At 38.0% G+C, this 17,068-nt stretch overlaps 1 protein-coding gene across 1 annotated transcript in view; it reads right to left on the bottom strand.

Moving 5' to 3' along the window:
* PCSK5 (proprotein convertase subtilisin/kexin type 5) overlaps positions 1–17,068 on the bottom strand; it is a 357,422-nt gene that overhangs the window by 61,046 nt on the left and 279,308 nt on the right. The window contains exon 10 of the mRNA XM_007536380.3: positions 12,556–12,659. Within this exon, the coding sequence (XP_007536442.1) occupies positions 12,556–12,659 (104 nt within the window). The remainder of the gene's footprint in view (positions 1–12,555; positions 12,660–17,068) is intronic.

Here is a 17,068-nt window from a genome sequence, read left to right on the forward strand (position 1 = left end):
TCTGTCGTATCCAACAACAATAGTAACAAGAACAAAAAGAATGAAATAAAAATGGCTGCCAGGAGCAGTGGATTCATAGTAGAGGCAACAAACCCCAGCAATAATAACTGTGGAGGCAATAAATAAATAATCCTTTATTCCTAAAAACTCATTAAAATATCACACACAGAAAATGAAAATGTGGGACTTGGAAGGAAAGTGAACATCTGGTCCATAACCCTCTTTTTAACTCTTGCTGAGAAATGACTAAAGGGATTTTCCTGAGTGTGGATTAATATGGAAGGGATACTATTTTGTATTAATTCTAGGGCCACCTTCTTACTGGAGCTAAGCAAGCAGGCATAGATGGAAGAAGGAGCAAGGGGCAACAGCATACTTGTTAACATCCTACAGTGATTACAATGATTACAAAACCCTTCCTGGCTCTTTCACAGAGAACTCTGGAAACTTCAGGGTATACCATCTCTTCTAGCATAACACCATAAAACGAAGCCTGTTGAACCCATTATTGAGACGTGTGATAGAAGTTTAATTGCTTTGAAATGCCTAAGGCTAGAAAGATGTGAACATGTGTAAAGGAGTGATCTGAGTTTCTAAGAAAAAGAAAATGTTGGGATCTATTTATGTGATGGGATGAGTCCAGATGGATCTTGTAAAGCAAGAGCCTACTTTGTCACTGTACCTGGCCAGAGGTAGGGCTCTTTGGAAGTCACAGGTAGAACTAGGGTAGGACTAATCTTTGGTATTTCTCTGTAGATTTTCTGGTCTGAATTATATTGTAGATTGTGGGCTGTCCCAGGGCTCTCTGCTTCCTTGGCCACTGGCAGTGGAGACAGGGACGGCCCCTGGGGGTCCTAGGGGCAGCCCCGGTGACGAGGGTGACATGCATGGAGAGGAAGGAAGGAAGAGCCCTTCCCCACTAGGGAAAGAGAGAGACAGGTTGGGAGTATGTATCGACCTATCAACGCCCATGTTCAGCAGGGAAGCAATTATAGAAGCCAGACCTTCAACCTTCTGCATCCCACAATGATGTTGAGTCCATACTCCCAGAGGGGAAAAAAATAGGAAAGCTATCAGGGGAGGGGATGGGATACAGAGATCTGGTGGTGGGAATTGTGCGAAGTTGTACCCTTCTTATCCTATGGTTTTGTCAATGTTTCTTTTTTATTTTTATTTATTATTTTTTAAAATATTTAATTATTTATTTACTTTTTGTTGCCCTTGTTTTTATTGTTGCTGTAGTTATTATTATTGTTGTTGTTGTTGATGATGTCATCATTGTTGGATAGGACAGAGAGAAATGGAGAGAGGAGGGGAAGACAGAGAGGGGGAGAGAAAGACAGACACCTGCAGACCTGCTTCACCACCTGTGAAGTGACTCCCCTGCAGGTGGGGAGCCGGGGCTCGAACCGGGATCCTCATGCCAGTCCTTGCACTTGGCACCACGTGCGCTTAACCCGCTGCGCTACCGCCTGACTCCCAATGTTTCTTTTTTTATAAATAAAATAAATTAAATAAAAAAGTGGTATGGTAGATATGCTAAGAATATCGATGGTAGAGTCCAAGCTGATACACCTGGGCTAAATTCAATAGCAAATCTCTCTTATGTATCTTAGCCACATGTTTCTCTTTCATATTATTTAAAGCTTAATCGCTTAATGGGAAAGCAATGGTCTTCTGGAAGGTCCTTTATTCACACAGACTGATGATAATCTTGGAAATATTATTAAATAAAGCCTTTTCAACTACTGCCTTACATTTGTGTCCATGAATCCTGAAAGTGCCAATATTTATAAGAGTTCTTCACCACAAATATGAGTTATATGCCACTGGTACCAAATGGAATGATAACGCATGACTTTATGAAGCTTTAGTCATTTTTTTAAACAAAAGATATAATAGAATTGTGCTTATCACACTTATCCTAATTCTAATAAATTGGGCCTGAGTGGTTACACACCCAATAGAGTGCACGTTACCATACATGAGGGGCTGGGTTCAAACTCCTGTACTCACCTGCAGGGGCAAGCTTCACTAGTGGTGGAGCAATGCTTCAAGTGTCTCTCTCTGTCTCCCTCCCTCTCACTAGAAAGAAAGAAAGAAAGAATGGAAGGAAGGGAAAATGGGTGCTGGGAACAGTGAGTGGTGAGATTGTATAGATACTAAGCACTAGTGACAAACTTGTTCACACACACACACACACAATCTTATATTTTATCTCAAACTTCCCTAGAGATTTGGCAATGACAATGATAAAACAGACAAGAAATATTTAACATTTCCTTTCAGAGTAGTCTGGAGAACTCTCAGTAGGCTAGAAATGGACTTACCCGACGACCATGCAATTCCTCTCCTGGGGATATATCCTAAGGAGTCAAATACACACATCCAAAAAGATCTGTGTATACCTATGTTCATAGCAGCACAATTTTTAATAGCCAAACCTGAAAGGAACCTAGGTGCCCAACAATGGATGAGAGGCTGTGATAGTTGTGGTATATATATACACAATGGAATACTACTCAGCTGTTAAGAGTAATGAATTTACTTTCTTCACCTCATCTTGGATGTAACTTGAAGGAATCATGTTAAGTGAGACAAGCCAGAAAGAGAGGATAAATAGATGATCCCACTCATAGGAAGAACTTCAAAAAGAGGAAATACAAAGCAAAATGTGAACTGGGTCTGTTTTATAAACATAGTATAGCATGCACTCTACCACATGAACCCTCTCCTGGCTCCTACATATAATTTTATAAGCTAACGTTACTTCCATTAAAAAATAATAAATCAATGAAACATCCTAGATATATTGACATTTCTAATTTTGCTTTAAGGCCAAGACATGGAAGATTAAGAAAAATCATGTATGCACCTAGATATGGACCAGGGCCCAAGGGACATGTATCCATAAGTTAGGGGAAAATATGTACCTTAAAGCAAAAGTACACAATAGTTTGCAGTGATCCACTAAGTATAGCAAGCAAGTAGAAAGACTTAAAAAAAATAAAGTACTTAATCAAGTAGTTTCTACTTAGACTGCCATACTCTCATTACCTACTTCCTGTTTCACTTCTGCCAGTCACTTCAAGGCTAACTTTGACAGGTAAAGTAAGGTCTATAAAAGCTGGATAAGGGCAAGAGACCAACATACTTTAATGATGGCCCTTTTGGTCATTACCAGGCCACCCCATAATCCAGGGCTCTAGTCAGAGAATCCTGGGATTCCCACATAGATGTGATGTGCCTGGCCTTCTAACAGACCCTATCTACACTGTCATTGGTCATCTCCATCTGGAACAACATAACTGTGGGCACCCACTGTGGGCACCTATAGGACCTTGCCCTCTATGTGGATCAACAATGGTAGGGACTGCCCCATTCTATGAAGGGAGGATGGACCAAAATACTCTACCACTCAAGGGAGATGGTTCCAGCAATGGGTGTAGCCTAGAATGTTCCTAGCTATGACCATAGAATGTGAGCTCAGACCTACAGGGATACATAAATTACACAGGCTCCTGCACAGAATTAAATTAAAATAATTAGGCCCTAGATTAAATCTATGGGGTTTACAGTTAACAATACATATATACTTTTCCCATATTTGGGAGCTACTCTCTGCCCTGATCCAGCTTTCTAGTCCTATTTCCAACTCAGACATCATCTCCCCAGACCTTTGGTCCACCTGCATGTTAACTGTTGGGCTCAGGCAAAAATCAGTGAAGCCATGGCCCCTTGGAATATAACTAAAATATACCTACTAGCTTTTTCCAAATCAGAGACCCCAACTCTCATTTGCTATAATCTTGCCTTTTAGATCCTGATTATTAAAGAATTTGTTATGTTTTGTATCTTAATGCTTTTTCAGCCAACGAGTTGCAGGTGCTACCATGATACCAACCTAACTTCCCCGGGCAGATGACCTCACCAATGTACCCTGGAACCCCACCTCTCTGGAGCCCTGCCCCACTAGAAAAAGATAGAAACAGGCTGGGAGTATGGATTGACCTGCCAATGCCCATGTCCAGCAGAGAAGCAGTTACAGAAGACAAAACTCCTACCTTCTGTACCCCATAATGACTCCCAGAGAGATAAAGAATAGGAAAGCTTTCAAGGGAGGTGATGGGACACAGAGCTCTGGTGGTGGGGATTGTACCCCTCTTATCCTATCATCTTGTTTATATTTTTTATTTTATAAATAAATTTAAAAAAATTCATGTATAAACAATACTTGCCACTTAACTTATCTAATACTCATGAGTCTAAGAAGAATTAATTCTTATTTTATTTAAGCTCTCAAAATATAAGTTAGATACAAAGATTATAAATATATGAAAACAATTTAAATATTGGAAATTTACATGGCTTTTTGAGAGTCTTAGTGAACAGTATCAGTGAAAAGACTTCAGCTGAAAGAAATTGTAAAACCTTCTCAGCACGCAATTTCTGTCCTGACAGTTTCTAAGAAGCAATCTTGCCATAAAACCTTTTGCCCTGCGTTTATTAAAAAGCCATTTCCAATGGCATTTCTTTCTCTTTTTAAAGAAAGAATTTAGAAAGATGATTATATATCCCAACTCTATATCTCCACTCATTTAGAAGGAGGCAAAGAGATAATAAGACATTTTTGCTGAATGTCACAATCCTTAAGGTCAGGAATATACAGTTGCATACTAAGATGATAAAAAATGGTCACTACAAGAAATTTTTTATCTATTCTAAGAAGTCAATTTTTAAAACACTTGCCAATATGTAGGATATGTCATGAGACCAATGGAATTATACTATCAGTGTGAGCAAGGCAACACTTTCTGATATTAATCCAGCAATTGAAATCAACTTGCTTGAAAGTCATTATTGATACCCAACTTACTTTCCTCAAGTCATGGTGATGGCTTTAAAAGAAAACAAAAACCAAACAAACAAAAAGCTAGTATAGTCATGGGCCCTTTGGAATATAACTAAAATAGCTCTACTAGCTATGCACAAAACAGAGACGCCCCCCCCCCCCACTCTTCATCTGCACTATTCCAGCCTTTAGGTTCATTATTAGTCAACAACTTATTTGGCTCTATATGTTAACTCTCTTTTCAGTCACAGATTCCAGATGCTACCATGATACCAACCAGACATCCCTGGACAGACAACCCCACCAATGTGTCCTGGAGCCTCGCTTCCCCAGAGCCCCACCCCATTAAGGAAAGAGAGAGACAGGCTGGGAATATGGATCGACCTGTCAATACCCATGCTTAGTGGGGAAGCAATTACAGAAGCCAGACCTTCCTCCTTCTGCACCCCATAATGACCTTGGGTCCATACTCCCAGAGGGTTAAATAATAGGAAAGCTATCAGGGGAGGGAAGGGGGTGGGATATGGAGTTCTGATAGTGGGAATTCTGTAGAGTTGTACCCCTCTTATCCTATGGTTTTGTCAATGTTTCCTTCTTATAAATTAAAATAAGGAAAACAAACAAAAAAAAAAACACCTTTGCAAATCAAATGAAAACTTCCAGGATTCAGGTAGCTGTCCTCATCACCCACATCTGTTTTGGTTTACCTTGGTTTCTCTCCCACTTCAGTAACCCTGATCAGTGCATCTGCCATAACTATCCCCCTGTGTTTTAAACCTCAGCCCTCCAGGAAATAATACTTCTTTCAGCCAACAGGTTCCAGATGCTACCGTGATGCCAACCAGACTTCTATGGGCAGATGGCCCCACCAATGTATCCTGGTCTATATCTAAGTTTTTAGGCTTTGTTAGGAAGTGCACCACCTGAAGTGGAATTAAGAAGTCCTATATGCTAGGAAAGGTCATAGGAAAGCTCCCATATTTGGGAGCTACTCTCTTCCATGATCCAGCTTTCTAGTCTGTTTTCCAGCTATGACACCATCTCCCCATTTCAGCTGGCAGATTTAGGCAAAAACTAGTAAAGCCATGGGCTCTTGGAATATACCTAAAATAGACCTACTAGCTTTTTCCAAAATGGAGAGACCAAATCTCATCTGCAATATTCTTGCCTTTAGGTTCATGATTCTCATCAACAATTTGTTCTGCTTTATATCTTAATTCTTTTTCAGCCACCAGGTTCCAGATGATACCATGTGCCAACCTGACTTCCCTGGGCAGAGAACCCCACCATGTGTTCTGCCCAGAGCCCTGCTCACTAGGGAAAGAGAGAGAGGCTGGGAGTATGGATCGACATGTCAACACCCATGTTCAGTGGAGAAGCAATTACAGAAGCCAGAGTCACTACCTTTGGCATCACATAATGAACCTGGGTCATACTCCCAGAGGAATAGAGGATAGGAAAGCTTTCAAGGGAGGAGATGGGATACGGAACTTGTAGTGGGAATTGTGTGGATCTGTACTGTACCCCTCTTATCCTGTGATCTTATCTATATTTTATAAATAAAAAATACAATAAAGCCAAGGCGATATTTAAATATTAAAACCATGGGTCAGGAAATGGCCTGCTGGGTAGAGAGCGCACCCTCCTGGTGTCTCCCAGTGGTCCATGCCACCACACAGGAACACCTGGGTAGAACCATGGACAGCACAATAGATGGTAGAGGCCTATTGTGGTGTTTCTCCAGTTCTTCTTTTTCCCTCTCTAAAATATAAGAAAAGATTGACCTCTAGAGATACTGCTTACCAGTGTTATGCATGTAAATGTTCTTGAGTACTTTCCCTGGCATAACATAAAAATAAATATTAAAACTAATCTGCAAAAGAGAATCTAAGTCAAGTGATTGTTAAACAATGATGTACAATAATTGCCACTGATAGGCAATATGGGATAAGTGAAGACATAATTTAAATTACACTCCACCCAAAGTAAAGTAACTAATTTCAACTTGAAGATAGCATTTAAAATTGTATTTCTGTATCGCCATCTCATTTTAGGGGATAGAAAGATGAAGTGTATGAAATTCTACTCTTAAGACCTTTTTTTGTGTGTTTATTACTTATTACTTTTGAAGTACTTTTCACTGAAATCACTCTTTTTCACTATGTATGATACTAGCTAGCTATATTCTTTTTTTTAAATATTTATTTTATTTATTTATTCCCTTTTGTTGCTCTTGTTGTTTTATTGTTGTAGTTATTATTGTTGTTGTCGTTGTTGGATAGGACAGAGAGAAATGGAGAGAGGAGGGGAAGACAGAGAGGAGGAGAGAAAGATAGACACCTGCAGACCTGCTTCACCGCCTGTGAAGCGACTCCCCTGCAGGTGGGGAGCTGGGGTTTGAACCGGGATCCTTATGCCGGTTCTTGTGCTTTGCGCCACCTGCGCTTAACCCGCTGTGCTACAGCCCGACTCTCTAGCTAGCTATATTCTAAAGCACAAGATACAAAAGCTTTAATTGGCTTCCTCAAAGGCCAAGAAAATGTCAACAGACAAGTCTCTCTGCTAGACGTTAAGATTGTGGCAAAACCACACAATTACTCCAAATGTAATTACTCCAAATGTAATTATTAAGTTACTGTACCTGGTACAAAACCAGTGCAGCTATCATTTAAATTCTATTTTGAAGACTGTTTTTTAACTGTGAAACCACATGCATTTAAAACTTGAATACTTAGGGATGAAAAAACAAAACAAAATGACTGTAAAGTTAAACAAATCTAAAGCTACCAAAGATCAGCATGGCAATAAAAGCATTTTTAATTAGTAGAAACTATTTTAAACCTCACATATTTAATAGTCATGAATTGAACATTCTGCTAGGATCAGTGGAGATTTCAGACAGTGCTCTAGATTATGCAATGGTCATGTAGAATTTGTGCTGTCAGAGATTCTATATGGCTGTTCTCAGGTAGATGTTGAAGTAAATCAGATTAAATATAGGTAAAAACCCATGTTACACGTGATTCACATTTTCATAAAGAATTTACATTCACATATACAATAGTTGATAAATACAAAAATTAAAGGTCTTAAGTGAATAAATATTAAATGGTTATAAGTCCCCCTGTGCAATAGGTTAAAGCACAGAATCTTGAAAGGGAAAAAAATCAGATGGCATTTCCAGCGAGCAACTTTCATTAGGCAAAATCAAAATCAACTTTCATTAGGAAGAATCAAAACCTCCTATTGTTTTTGCATATGAGAGAACTAAATGCCCTATTTCTGCAAAATGGGAGTGGGAATGATGTCAAATGTCTAATTCTAATAGCATCTCTGACACTGACAAATGATGAGTAACATTTCTCTAAGACTATTCTAGAAAAAATATGATGTACAAATGACCAATTAAGGGGCACTGTGTAACTTTAACTGCAACTACCATCATCACATCAGTGTGCTAGGTGGCAAAAAAGAAATACTGCTAGTACTGTGAAAACAGTAAAACAAAACACAGCTTTACCCTTTCAATTGACAACATGTCAGATATCACTTAACACCTTAAAGCACACTTCAAAACCTTTCATTTTAATTCAATGCATGGCATGCTCAACAATTGCAGTACTTCTAATTCTTTTTTAATAGTGTTATATACCAAAAGCAAGACAGGTAGGTAATAAAAATATATTGGAATATCTTAAAATTACCAGTCCTACCAGTAGAAAGAAAATGATGGCAATTTAAAGTAATAAAGGTTATTAAAAGTTAAGGCCTCAGAGGCTATAGAAGTCATGTTAGACTGTCAATGATTTCCCCGATAGTAGGGACTCTGTTAGCAATTTTTAAAAATCAAGTAGTTTAGTTGTGGACAAAGAAAGAGTCAGTGGGGATCAGGGAGGTTTCAGCAACATGCTGGTAGAAAAAAAGAGACTTACATAGTCTGGGAGGGCAGTGAAATGGAAGGCGTGGTAACCTCGCTCACTTAGTTGTCATTTTTGATTTTCAATGACATTTTTCTCATTCTTTCGCCTAGTAAAGATGACAGAAGGTCCTAATTTATTATCTGAGGTCTATTCCTGCTCCTAGATTTAAGAGCATTTAACCATATACAACCATATAATCCAAACACAGATACTTAGAAGGAAAAAAAAAAACTAAAGCATGGATGTTACATGCATTCAACTTTTAACTACAAAGCAGAGACTATATGACACAGTTCAGGCACTGGGGAAAGAAGGGGTGTTAGTTTTGCAGTGTTCTCAGATTCAAACATAAGGCAGGAGATTATAACAAAGAGCTAAATCCATTCTGTAATGATACAGATTTCAGAAATTCCAGTCTCTATGATGTCTCAGTGTGACTCTATGGGCTATTTATATAATAAGCATATGCAATTGGTTTAAATGTACAATGAACCATAGTAGATGTCCTCTATACTGACACATTCTGTTGCTGAGGTTAGACTGCACTTTAAATCATGAGAAAGGTGTTGCCAAACACTTTTATAAACATGTTGTGGCAGGCTATTTGAGCTTGACCAAGGAAGGAAATTATGTCTGTAATTATGCAAAATACATCATGTACAGATCATGATAGGCAATGCTACTGGGGCCCTTGACATTTATTTCCTTCTCCACTTTTTGGGTGAACTTTAACATGTCTTGGGGTTGGCATAAAGAAGGTACTCAGAAAATATTTGTGCATAAACATAAAGAGGCTACACAAAATTAAATTCTAAAAAAGCCACCCAACTGTCAAACTTCCTCACTACTACACTTCTAGAGCTATATTTTAAGAAACAAGAGGAAGCAGTATGAAAACAAAGACAAAATTAGGTTTTTTTTCTTTTTCTTTCTTTCTTTTTTAATAAGAGGGAAGGAAATGGTTCAAAGAAGGAAATCAAGAGGGAAAAAAATTAAACAGTTTAATGTCTAAGATATTTTCTGGTATTACAAATGCTGGTCAGAAGTAGTATACTGGGATTTGCATCTCAGTACTCTGGCAGTGCAGTTATTCATGATCATCTTGTTGCCTGTCTATGTCACTCCAGAGGAAATTAGATTCTTCTGCAAAGATCCTTCCATTGTCTAGGTGGATAGGAACAAAATTACCTTGAGGAGGGCCCACTAGCCTTGTTCATAAAGTACCTGGGCACCATTCTCTGCCCACAAGTGTATATGCATATTTCTGAAGAAGTGTAGGCTTTGTGAAATGGACTTGGCAGTATATTCTGGGTGTCTGTTCTTTAGGATATGAGTTTCTTTGAAATTATCAAGTGACATATAAGACTATCAATTCTATTGATGGAATACCCCCTCACCTATTTGGATAGTACTATGTACTATCTGATATATCTGTATATCTGATGAAAAAGTTTTGATGCTGATACTGACTACAGAAGAACACCTAATGGGGAGAGTGCAAATCTGTCCTCCTGTTGTCTTCAAAACAATCAAACTGCTCAACATTGGAGCACTAAAGCAAGCATGGGTCAGCACGGGTGCTTTTGGATTCATCTCAAGCTTATGTTTAGCTTAACTTTAAGGCCCAGCTGTGTGGGAAGAGGGTGAGCACTTGTCGTTTACATGCTTCTGCTTATGGACAACTTCTGTTTTATCCTAAGGAAAACTGTTGTGGCAAAGTGCTCCTACAAAGAAAGCCTGCAAAAGCTGGTGAACCTAATTTACAGAATGAGCTCTCACTGGGAAAACAAACAAACAAACAAAAAGAGAAAAAGAAAAACAAAGCAAAACCAACTCTCCCAAGCATTTACTGTTTGCTCATTCAGTTCTTATTTTATATAAAGTCACTCCATCATCCTCCAGTGCTAGTGACACACATTCTCTTCTTTCCCAAAGTATATTCCTTCTTTAGGCTAGTTTCTGCCTTAACCACTTTTATTTGTGGCACACTAGGGATGGGACAGTAATGCTTAGACAAAGTAAAAAACAAAACAAAACAAAAAACCTCTGATTCTGATGTTTAAATGAAATATTACAAAATCATTTCACTGGGATTCTAGAGCATTCAGGGTAATTCACCTGTGAAACTGAGCTTTAACTGATACTCTTGCTTCCAGCTAAGAATTGTGTAATAATATACTAAATATTGCCACATACATTAGTAAATTGCTTGTTACTCCTTACCAGAAGCAGAGAGCAGCCATCCTTCAGACTCAGGTTTGGATCTGGTGATGTAGTTATTCTAAATCTGTTTCTCTCTCTCCGAAACCTACATGTTTTCAAGAGTGCTGTGCTTTTCCCCCCACTTCTTTTATTAGAACCACTTGCCCTTTGTAAGATGCCAAAAAGGAATAAGTAAAACTAAGACTTTTATTTGAGTTCAAATTGATTCCTCAGCTTCATGGAGGTCAAAATACTTATTCCATGAACCTTCTGCTGAGAAGTTCATTGCAACATGGAAGCAGCCGAGGTTATGGTTAAGGGTTGGTCCCTTTTACCCTCCTCTCTATCCTCAAAATTTCAGGCTCAGGGATTTAAGCGGTAGGAGTTAGAAGCATGTGGAAATTAATTAAAACATATATATATGAAAATTGTATCTTGGATTTTATACAACTAAAATTTAAAAACAATTTTGATGACATCCATACAACTGCTCAAAGTATCTTGATTTAGCTCCAGAAAACATGATCCTAACATGATAGTTTGTAGGCACTAAAAGGGATTTGATCAGACTTAAAAACAAAGAGATATTTATTCTTTTTCTACAAATGGAGTGACATTGTCAGTAGTGATTTCATTATTAACTATTTTGTATGGCACTGGTTACCTGTTTTGGGTAATTATGACACTAGGATAAGATATTCAAAAATATTTTTTAAATATATGTGTCTAGTATGACTACTAGGCAATGCTAAAATGATGTGAAAGATAGAATCCAACTATTCAGTATATTATCATGATCTGCCCAGCTCACCACATATGAGGCTGAGGATTTCAATTTTAGCTACACTCCCTATACTATGCATGGAATGCTAATTTTTTATCCATATGGATATATCATAAATTTAAGCTAGGTCATCAGAGACTTGAATAAATACAGTAAATGTTAGGACATCTGTGCTACAGGATTATTTACTTTTTATTATAATGTAACATTACAATAAACTGAATGGCTGCTGTTTATAAAATAACTTGAGGGAACTAAAATATGTATCATCAATGGGAAAAAATAGCATGTTTATGATATCAGGTGCATAACTGCATAAAGACTGTGCATTATACAATCTCATAAGAAATTTAAGTTTATGTAACTTTAGAATTTGCCTTTTTTTTCTGTTTGTGGAAGTTTTAAAGTAAGACTGAAATTTTAAGAATGCACACGACCTAGTAGCTAGTAGCATTACATCAGGTGAACAAGATATTCCAGTTAATATTTATTATATTGACAAATAGAATTCAGATTATCAATGATGCCACACAACTAATTGAGTCCACAGGTGACTGTATTCAGGTTTGTTGATCTAAGAAACTGACCTATGATGTGGAAAGCCAAGGAAGTCTGCTTCTGTGTTGTCTTAATTAAGAAAAATGACTTTGCCCTTTATTTACTAAATGATCAAGCTTGTGGTGTGTTAGCACAAGATTTAAGTTCCTTTTGATGGGTTCTATTTCCTGCTCTCCACTTAAAAAGGGGGGAAAAATAAAAATATTTTGCCTGTGACAAAATACAAAAGAAGTTCTCACCCTTAAAACCAGCAGCATTGGTTTTCCAGTCATTAGCGTTCAAATGTCCTGCACGGGAAGTCCTGACAATAACATGCTGCACGTCTCTCCAGGTCAGAAACGGACTGGGGAAAGACAAGGTAAGAATCATTGTTCCAAAAAAAAAAAAAAGATGGGGGAAGCAGAGTCACAAGCAAATTAAAAAAGCGAAAGCAAAATGGCAAAGTAATAAAAACAAAGGGCCAGCAATTTGGATTTGGGATCAACTAATGCCAAATGTCACTCTTGTTCTCAACATGGAGAAAGTGACATCAGTCCGCAGGAGGCAGAAAATATAACCTTAAATTTATGTAATGATGTGAGATATTAGTCACTGTAATGTCATTACTATTAGGGTGAGAAGTTCCAAACTCCTCAAAATGAATGCCAATTCTGGCCCTGACATCCTTTGTGTAAAGGCTTGTATCATCCTTGGATAATTAAAATAAGTGACAGTAAAAACTGAAGGGCTCTGGAACATTCCTTCTTCAGTTGTATTGTGAGGGAACTGATTTGTAACTTAACAAAGAGACTAGCAACACCTAGTATTTTGATGAAGATTGAGATATGGAAAAAAGTCTTATCTAAAAGTAAGTCTTTTTTTCAGTATTCTTAGAAGGAAGGAATATGGTTGATTCTTCAGTGGAACTCCTAATCACAAACAACTGGGAATATTCTTATTTTGCAATTAAGTAGTTATATTACTCGTAGATGTTAGCACTGAAGAGCGCAAATATTGACTAGGAGCTGCTTTCATTAGAGAAGAATAGAGCTAATCATAAATAGACAAACTAACACTAAACACATAAACACAGACTTTTGTTCTCTTTCAAAGGATATGTATGTACTAGAAGGTATTTGACTCAGACGCATACATGAAATGCTTATTCAACTCAATCTTAAATGTGAGGTATGACAAATTTTCACTTAAGAAATCAAGTGCTTATCAAGCTGTTCATACAGTTATGTCTTTGTTTCTCATTCACTGCTTTCATTTTAGAAGGATATTTGCAAATGGGAGGCAACACTGGGGAGGGAGACATCAGTGACTATTTTCCTTGAGATAGGATAGGACATGTGGAAATCTCTGTCTCCTTATATGTGATAGATGAATAATGGCATTTTTTAGTCATAAGAAAAAATTGGTATCTCAACTGGAGTAAACTTTTCTGGTGGAACTGCACATAGCTTCACTTTATAGTGCATTACCTGACCACACTCACCAATACATATTTTTACTTTATTTATTCACTTCTTATAGAGATAGAGAAACAGAGAGGAGGAGGAGCTAGAGAGGAAGACAGAAAGACACACATGCAGCACTGCTTCACTGTTCCTGAAGCTTTTGTTCCCTCTGTAAGCAGGAATTTGGGGCTTGAACCCAGGTCCTTGAACTTTGTAGCATGTACATTCTACCAAGTGCAGCACTGCCCAGCCCACCACATATGTATTTTTGAAAGTGACTCCTAATGATAAGGTGTCCAGAAATAGGACCCTGCTCCTTCATATCCTACTTACATAAAATTAATTTCTCAAAGCCTTAGTTTTCCTGCTGCAGATGCTAATTCGAATGTGATGCTTCTAATGTGAATGCTAACATAGGTTATATCTTACTGTGCTAGCAGAAGTAGAGACTTAAGAAAAGTAATGTCAGATACTTAACCAAGTTCCTGTCCATTAGTAAGTGGTACCAAGTACAATATTTTGCTCAATTATGTGCCTCAACTATTAGGTGGATTAAAAATAAAGGAGATAAGAAGAAAAAGAACACTATAGAGTCAATATTTCTTTTTATGCCATTTGATTAAAAATGAAAAGAACTGCTTTTTAAAAGGTTACAGATGTGGCCTGATTGAAACCCAACTCTTTTGTAAGACGGCATAGTAACGGATCTTATATGAAAGCAATTAAAACCTCACCACATGCATTTTTAAAACATGAAGACAATAGAGCTGAGAGTAAGCATAATGGTTATGCAAAATACTTGCATACCTGAAGCTATGAAGTCCCAGGTTCAATACCCAGCACCACCATAAGCCAGATCTGAGCAGTGCTCTGGCTATCTATCTTCTCTTTCATTAAAATATGCAAGTAATAAAATAAATAAAATGTTAAAAAAAAAAACCACAAGGACAAGGAATTGTTTTTTGCTTTGCTACTGTACTGATCAGGGACCACTTTTAGGACCTGATAAGGCATGAAACAAAAAAGGGATGTAGGTTGTGCAGCAAATCACAGGAGGCAGGAAGTTTTGCTTCTAAAACAAAAGAGAATGACTTGATTTGGCTGACTAACATTGTATGTACACCCTAGTTCAGTAGTGCACTATCCATAGGAAAACTTAGAAAAGATTCAAGGCATCACCATGAATGATAGTCTCAACATAAGAAATTATAGCTCTGTTAAGAGGCAACACTGATCTTTCTCTTACCCAGTGCAGTTATTAGGACATGCAGCAATAGCAACAACAAAGCTCTTTCTAGAAAGTCAGTTACAGAAAAGCTGAAACCTTTCAGGTGCACAAACATAAGTTTTGTTTTCATCAGCAAATACTGCAATGCATGAAAGTGCATTTAGAGTCTGATAAACATCTAAATCAACTCAGTGATGTAAAAATAACATTTAATCACAATGAAAATGTTCATTTTTTATAGGAAAATAAGACACAAAGTAAGTTCCCCATGATAACTATAACCAGAGCAAAATTTCTTCACACATACATACATACATACATACACACACACACACACACACACACACACACACACTCTCTCTCTCTCTCTCTCTCTCTCTCTCACACACACACACACACACACACACACACACACACACACACACACACACAAACTGGGAGACGATGTCCTTGATGACCCTTGCCAATGAAAGATTAATAATAAAAACATAACAGGGAACATTCATTTTGTACCTTATGTAGCTGTATTCACACAGTTTTCGGGAAACTTCCTGCATTCAACTCAGCCTGAAGAAATAAGAGTTACTTACTCTCATGCTGAGTTGCATAAACTAGTTCTTCTTGGACTGCTTGTAATTAGAAGGAAGAAATTAGCTTCAGGAAATTGGAACTACATGTGGAAAGGAAGCATTCAGATAGTTTTACTCTGACATTTGATAATGCATAACTTCAAAAGTGATTTAATTTCCAAATCTCCTGAATTTTACCAAGATAAAGTGAGGAAGGTAATAGGAGAAACCAAAGGATTTTGAATCATTAGCATTTGTACTTGTCAGAGGGAAACTAATAAGCTCAGGAAATAGTCATAAGCTAATTTGCTACAATTTCTGAGAGGACTTTTTTATGGCAATGTTTGATCTACATTTTATGATCTATTTGTATTTATGCTCAAAGGAATAATGTAGAAGTGAAGTTATCAAACATCTGGTAAAACACACACAAAGAAAAAGCAGAGAAGTAATGTGGAAAGTTCTGTGCCAGAAACTCCATAGTCTTCAATAACAATATAGAAAGGTCCCAAGTTATCCCTTTGTGCAATTATCCTGCATCTACCCTTCACTGCCTCTGAAGACCAAATCACACATCATCTCAGGCAAGAGGAAAACTAAGCACCAGCCAAAATCTTTGGAACAAGCAAAAACCATAGTCAAAATCTGAACTGGTGAAAAAGTACAGGCTCTCTCAACTCTAAGCCTAGTTACCACTGGTCTTTTAAAAAGTCACAAGGACTGAAAGATACACTATTGGGTTTTCAGAAGTTATGAGACAGTTTTGCATGGGAAAATAGACTAGGACTTTTTTGACAACCCAACAGCTCACCTGGATAGCATATTGCTTTGGCACAAGTGACACTCAGGTTTGAGCCTGGTTTCTACCACACTAAATAAAGCTTCAGAGCTGTGGTCTCTCTCAGTATCTCTGTATTTAAAATAAATAATTTCAAAAGTCTAAGACAACTTCACCAGTGCATCATGGAACCCCACCTCCCCAGAACCGTGTCCCACTAGGGAAAGATAGAAACAGTCTTGGGGTATGAATCAACCTGTAATGTCCATGTTCAGCAGAGAAGCAAGACCATATGCCTTCTTCAGCCCATAAAAAATTTTGGTCTAGGGAGATGGGTGGTAGCTCAGCAGGTTAAGTGCATGTGGCGCTAAGTGCAAGGACCTAATGAACGTGGTGCGAAGTGCAAGGACCCCTGGTTCGAGCCCCCAGCTCCCCACCTGCAGGGAGTTGCTTCGCAAGCGGTGAAGCAGGTCTGTAGGTGTCTATCTTTCTCTTCTCCCCTCTTTTTCCCCCTCCTCTCTCCATTTCTCTCTGTCCTATCCAACAACAACTACAACAAGCGCAACAATAAGGGCAACACAATGGGAAAAAAAATGGCCTCCAGGAGCAGTGGATTCCTAGTGCAGGCACCGAGCCCCAGCGATAATGCTGGAGGCAAAATAAATAAATTAATTATTTTGGTCCATATTCCCAGAGATTCCCACGGATAAAGAAAAGGAAACCTTCTAATGGAGG

The sequence above is a fragment of the Erinaceus europaeus genome, chromosome 10 (genome assembly GCF_950295315.1).
Source record: "Erinaceus europaeus chromosome 10, mEriEur2.1, whole genome shotgun sequence".
Lineage (NCBI taxonomy): Eukaryota > Metazoa > Chordata > Mammalia > Eulipotyphla > Erinaceidae > Erinaceus > Erinaceus europaeus.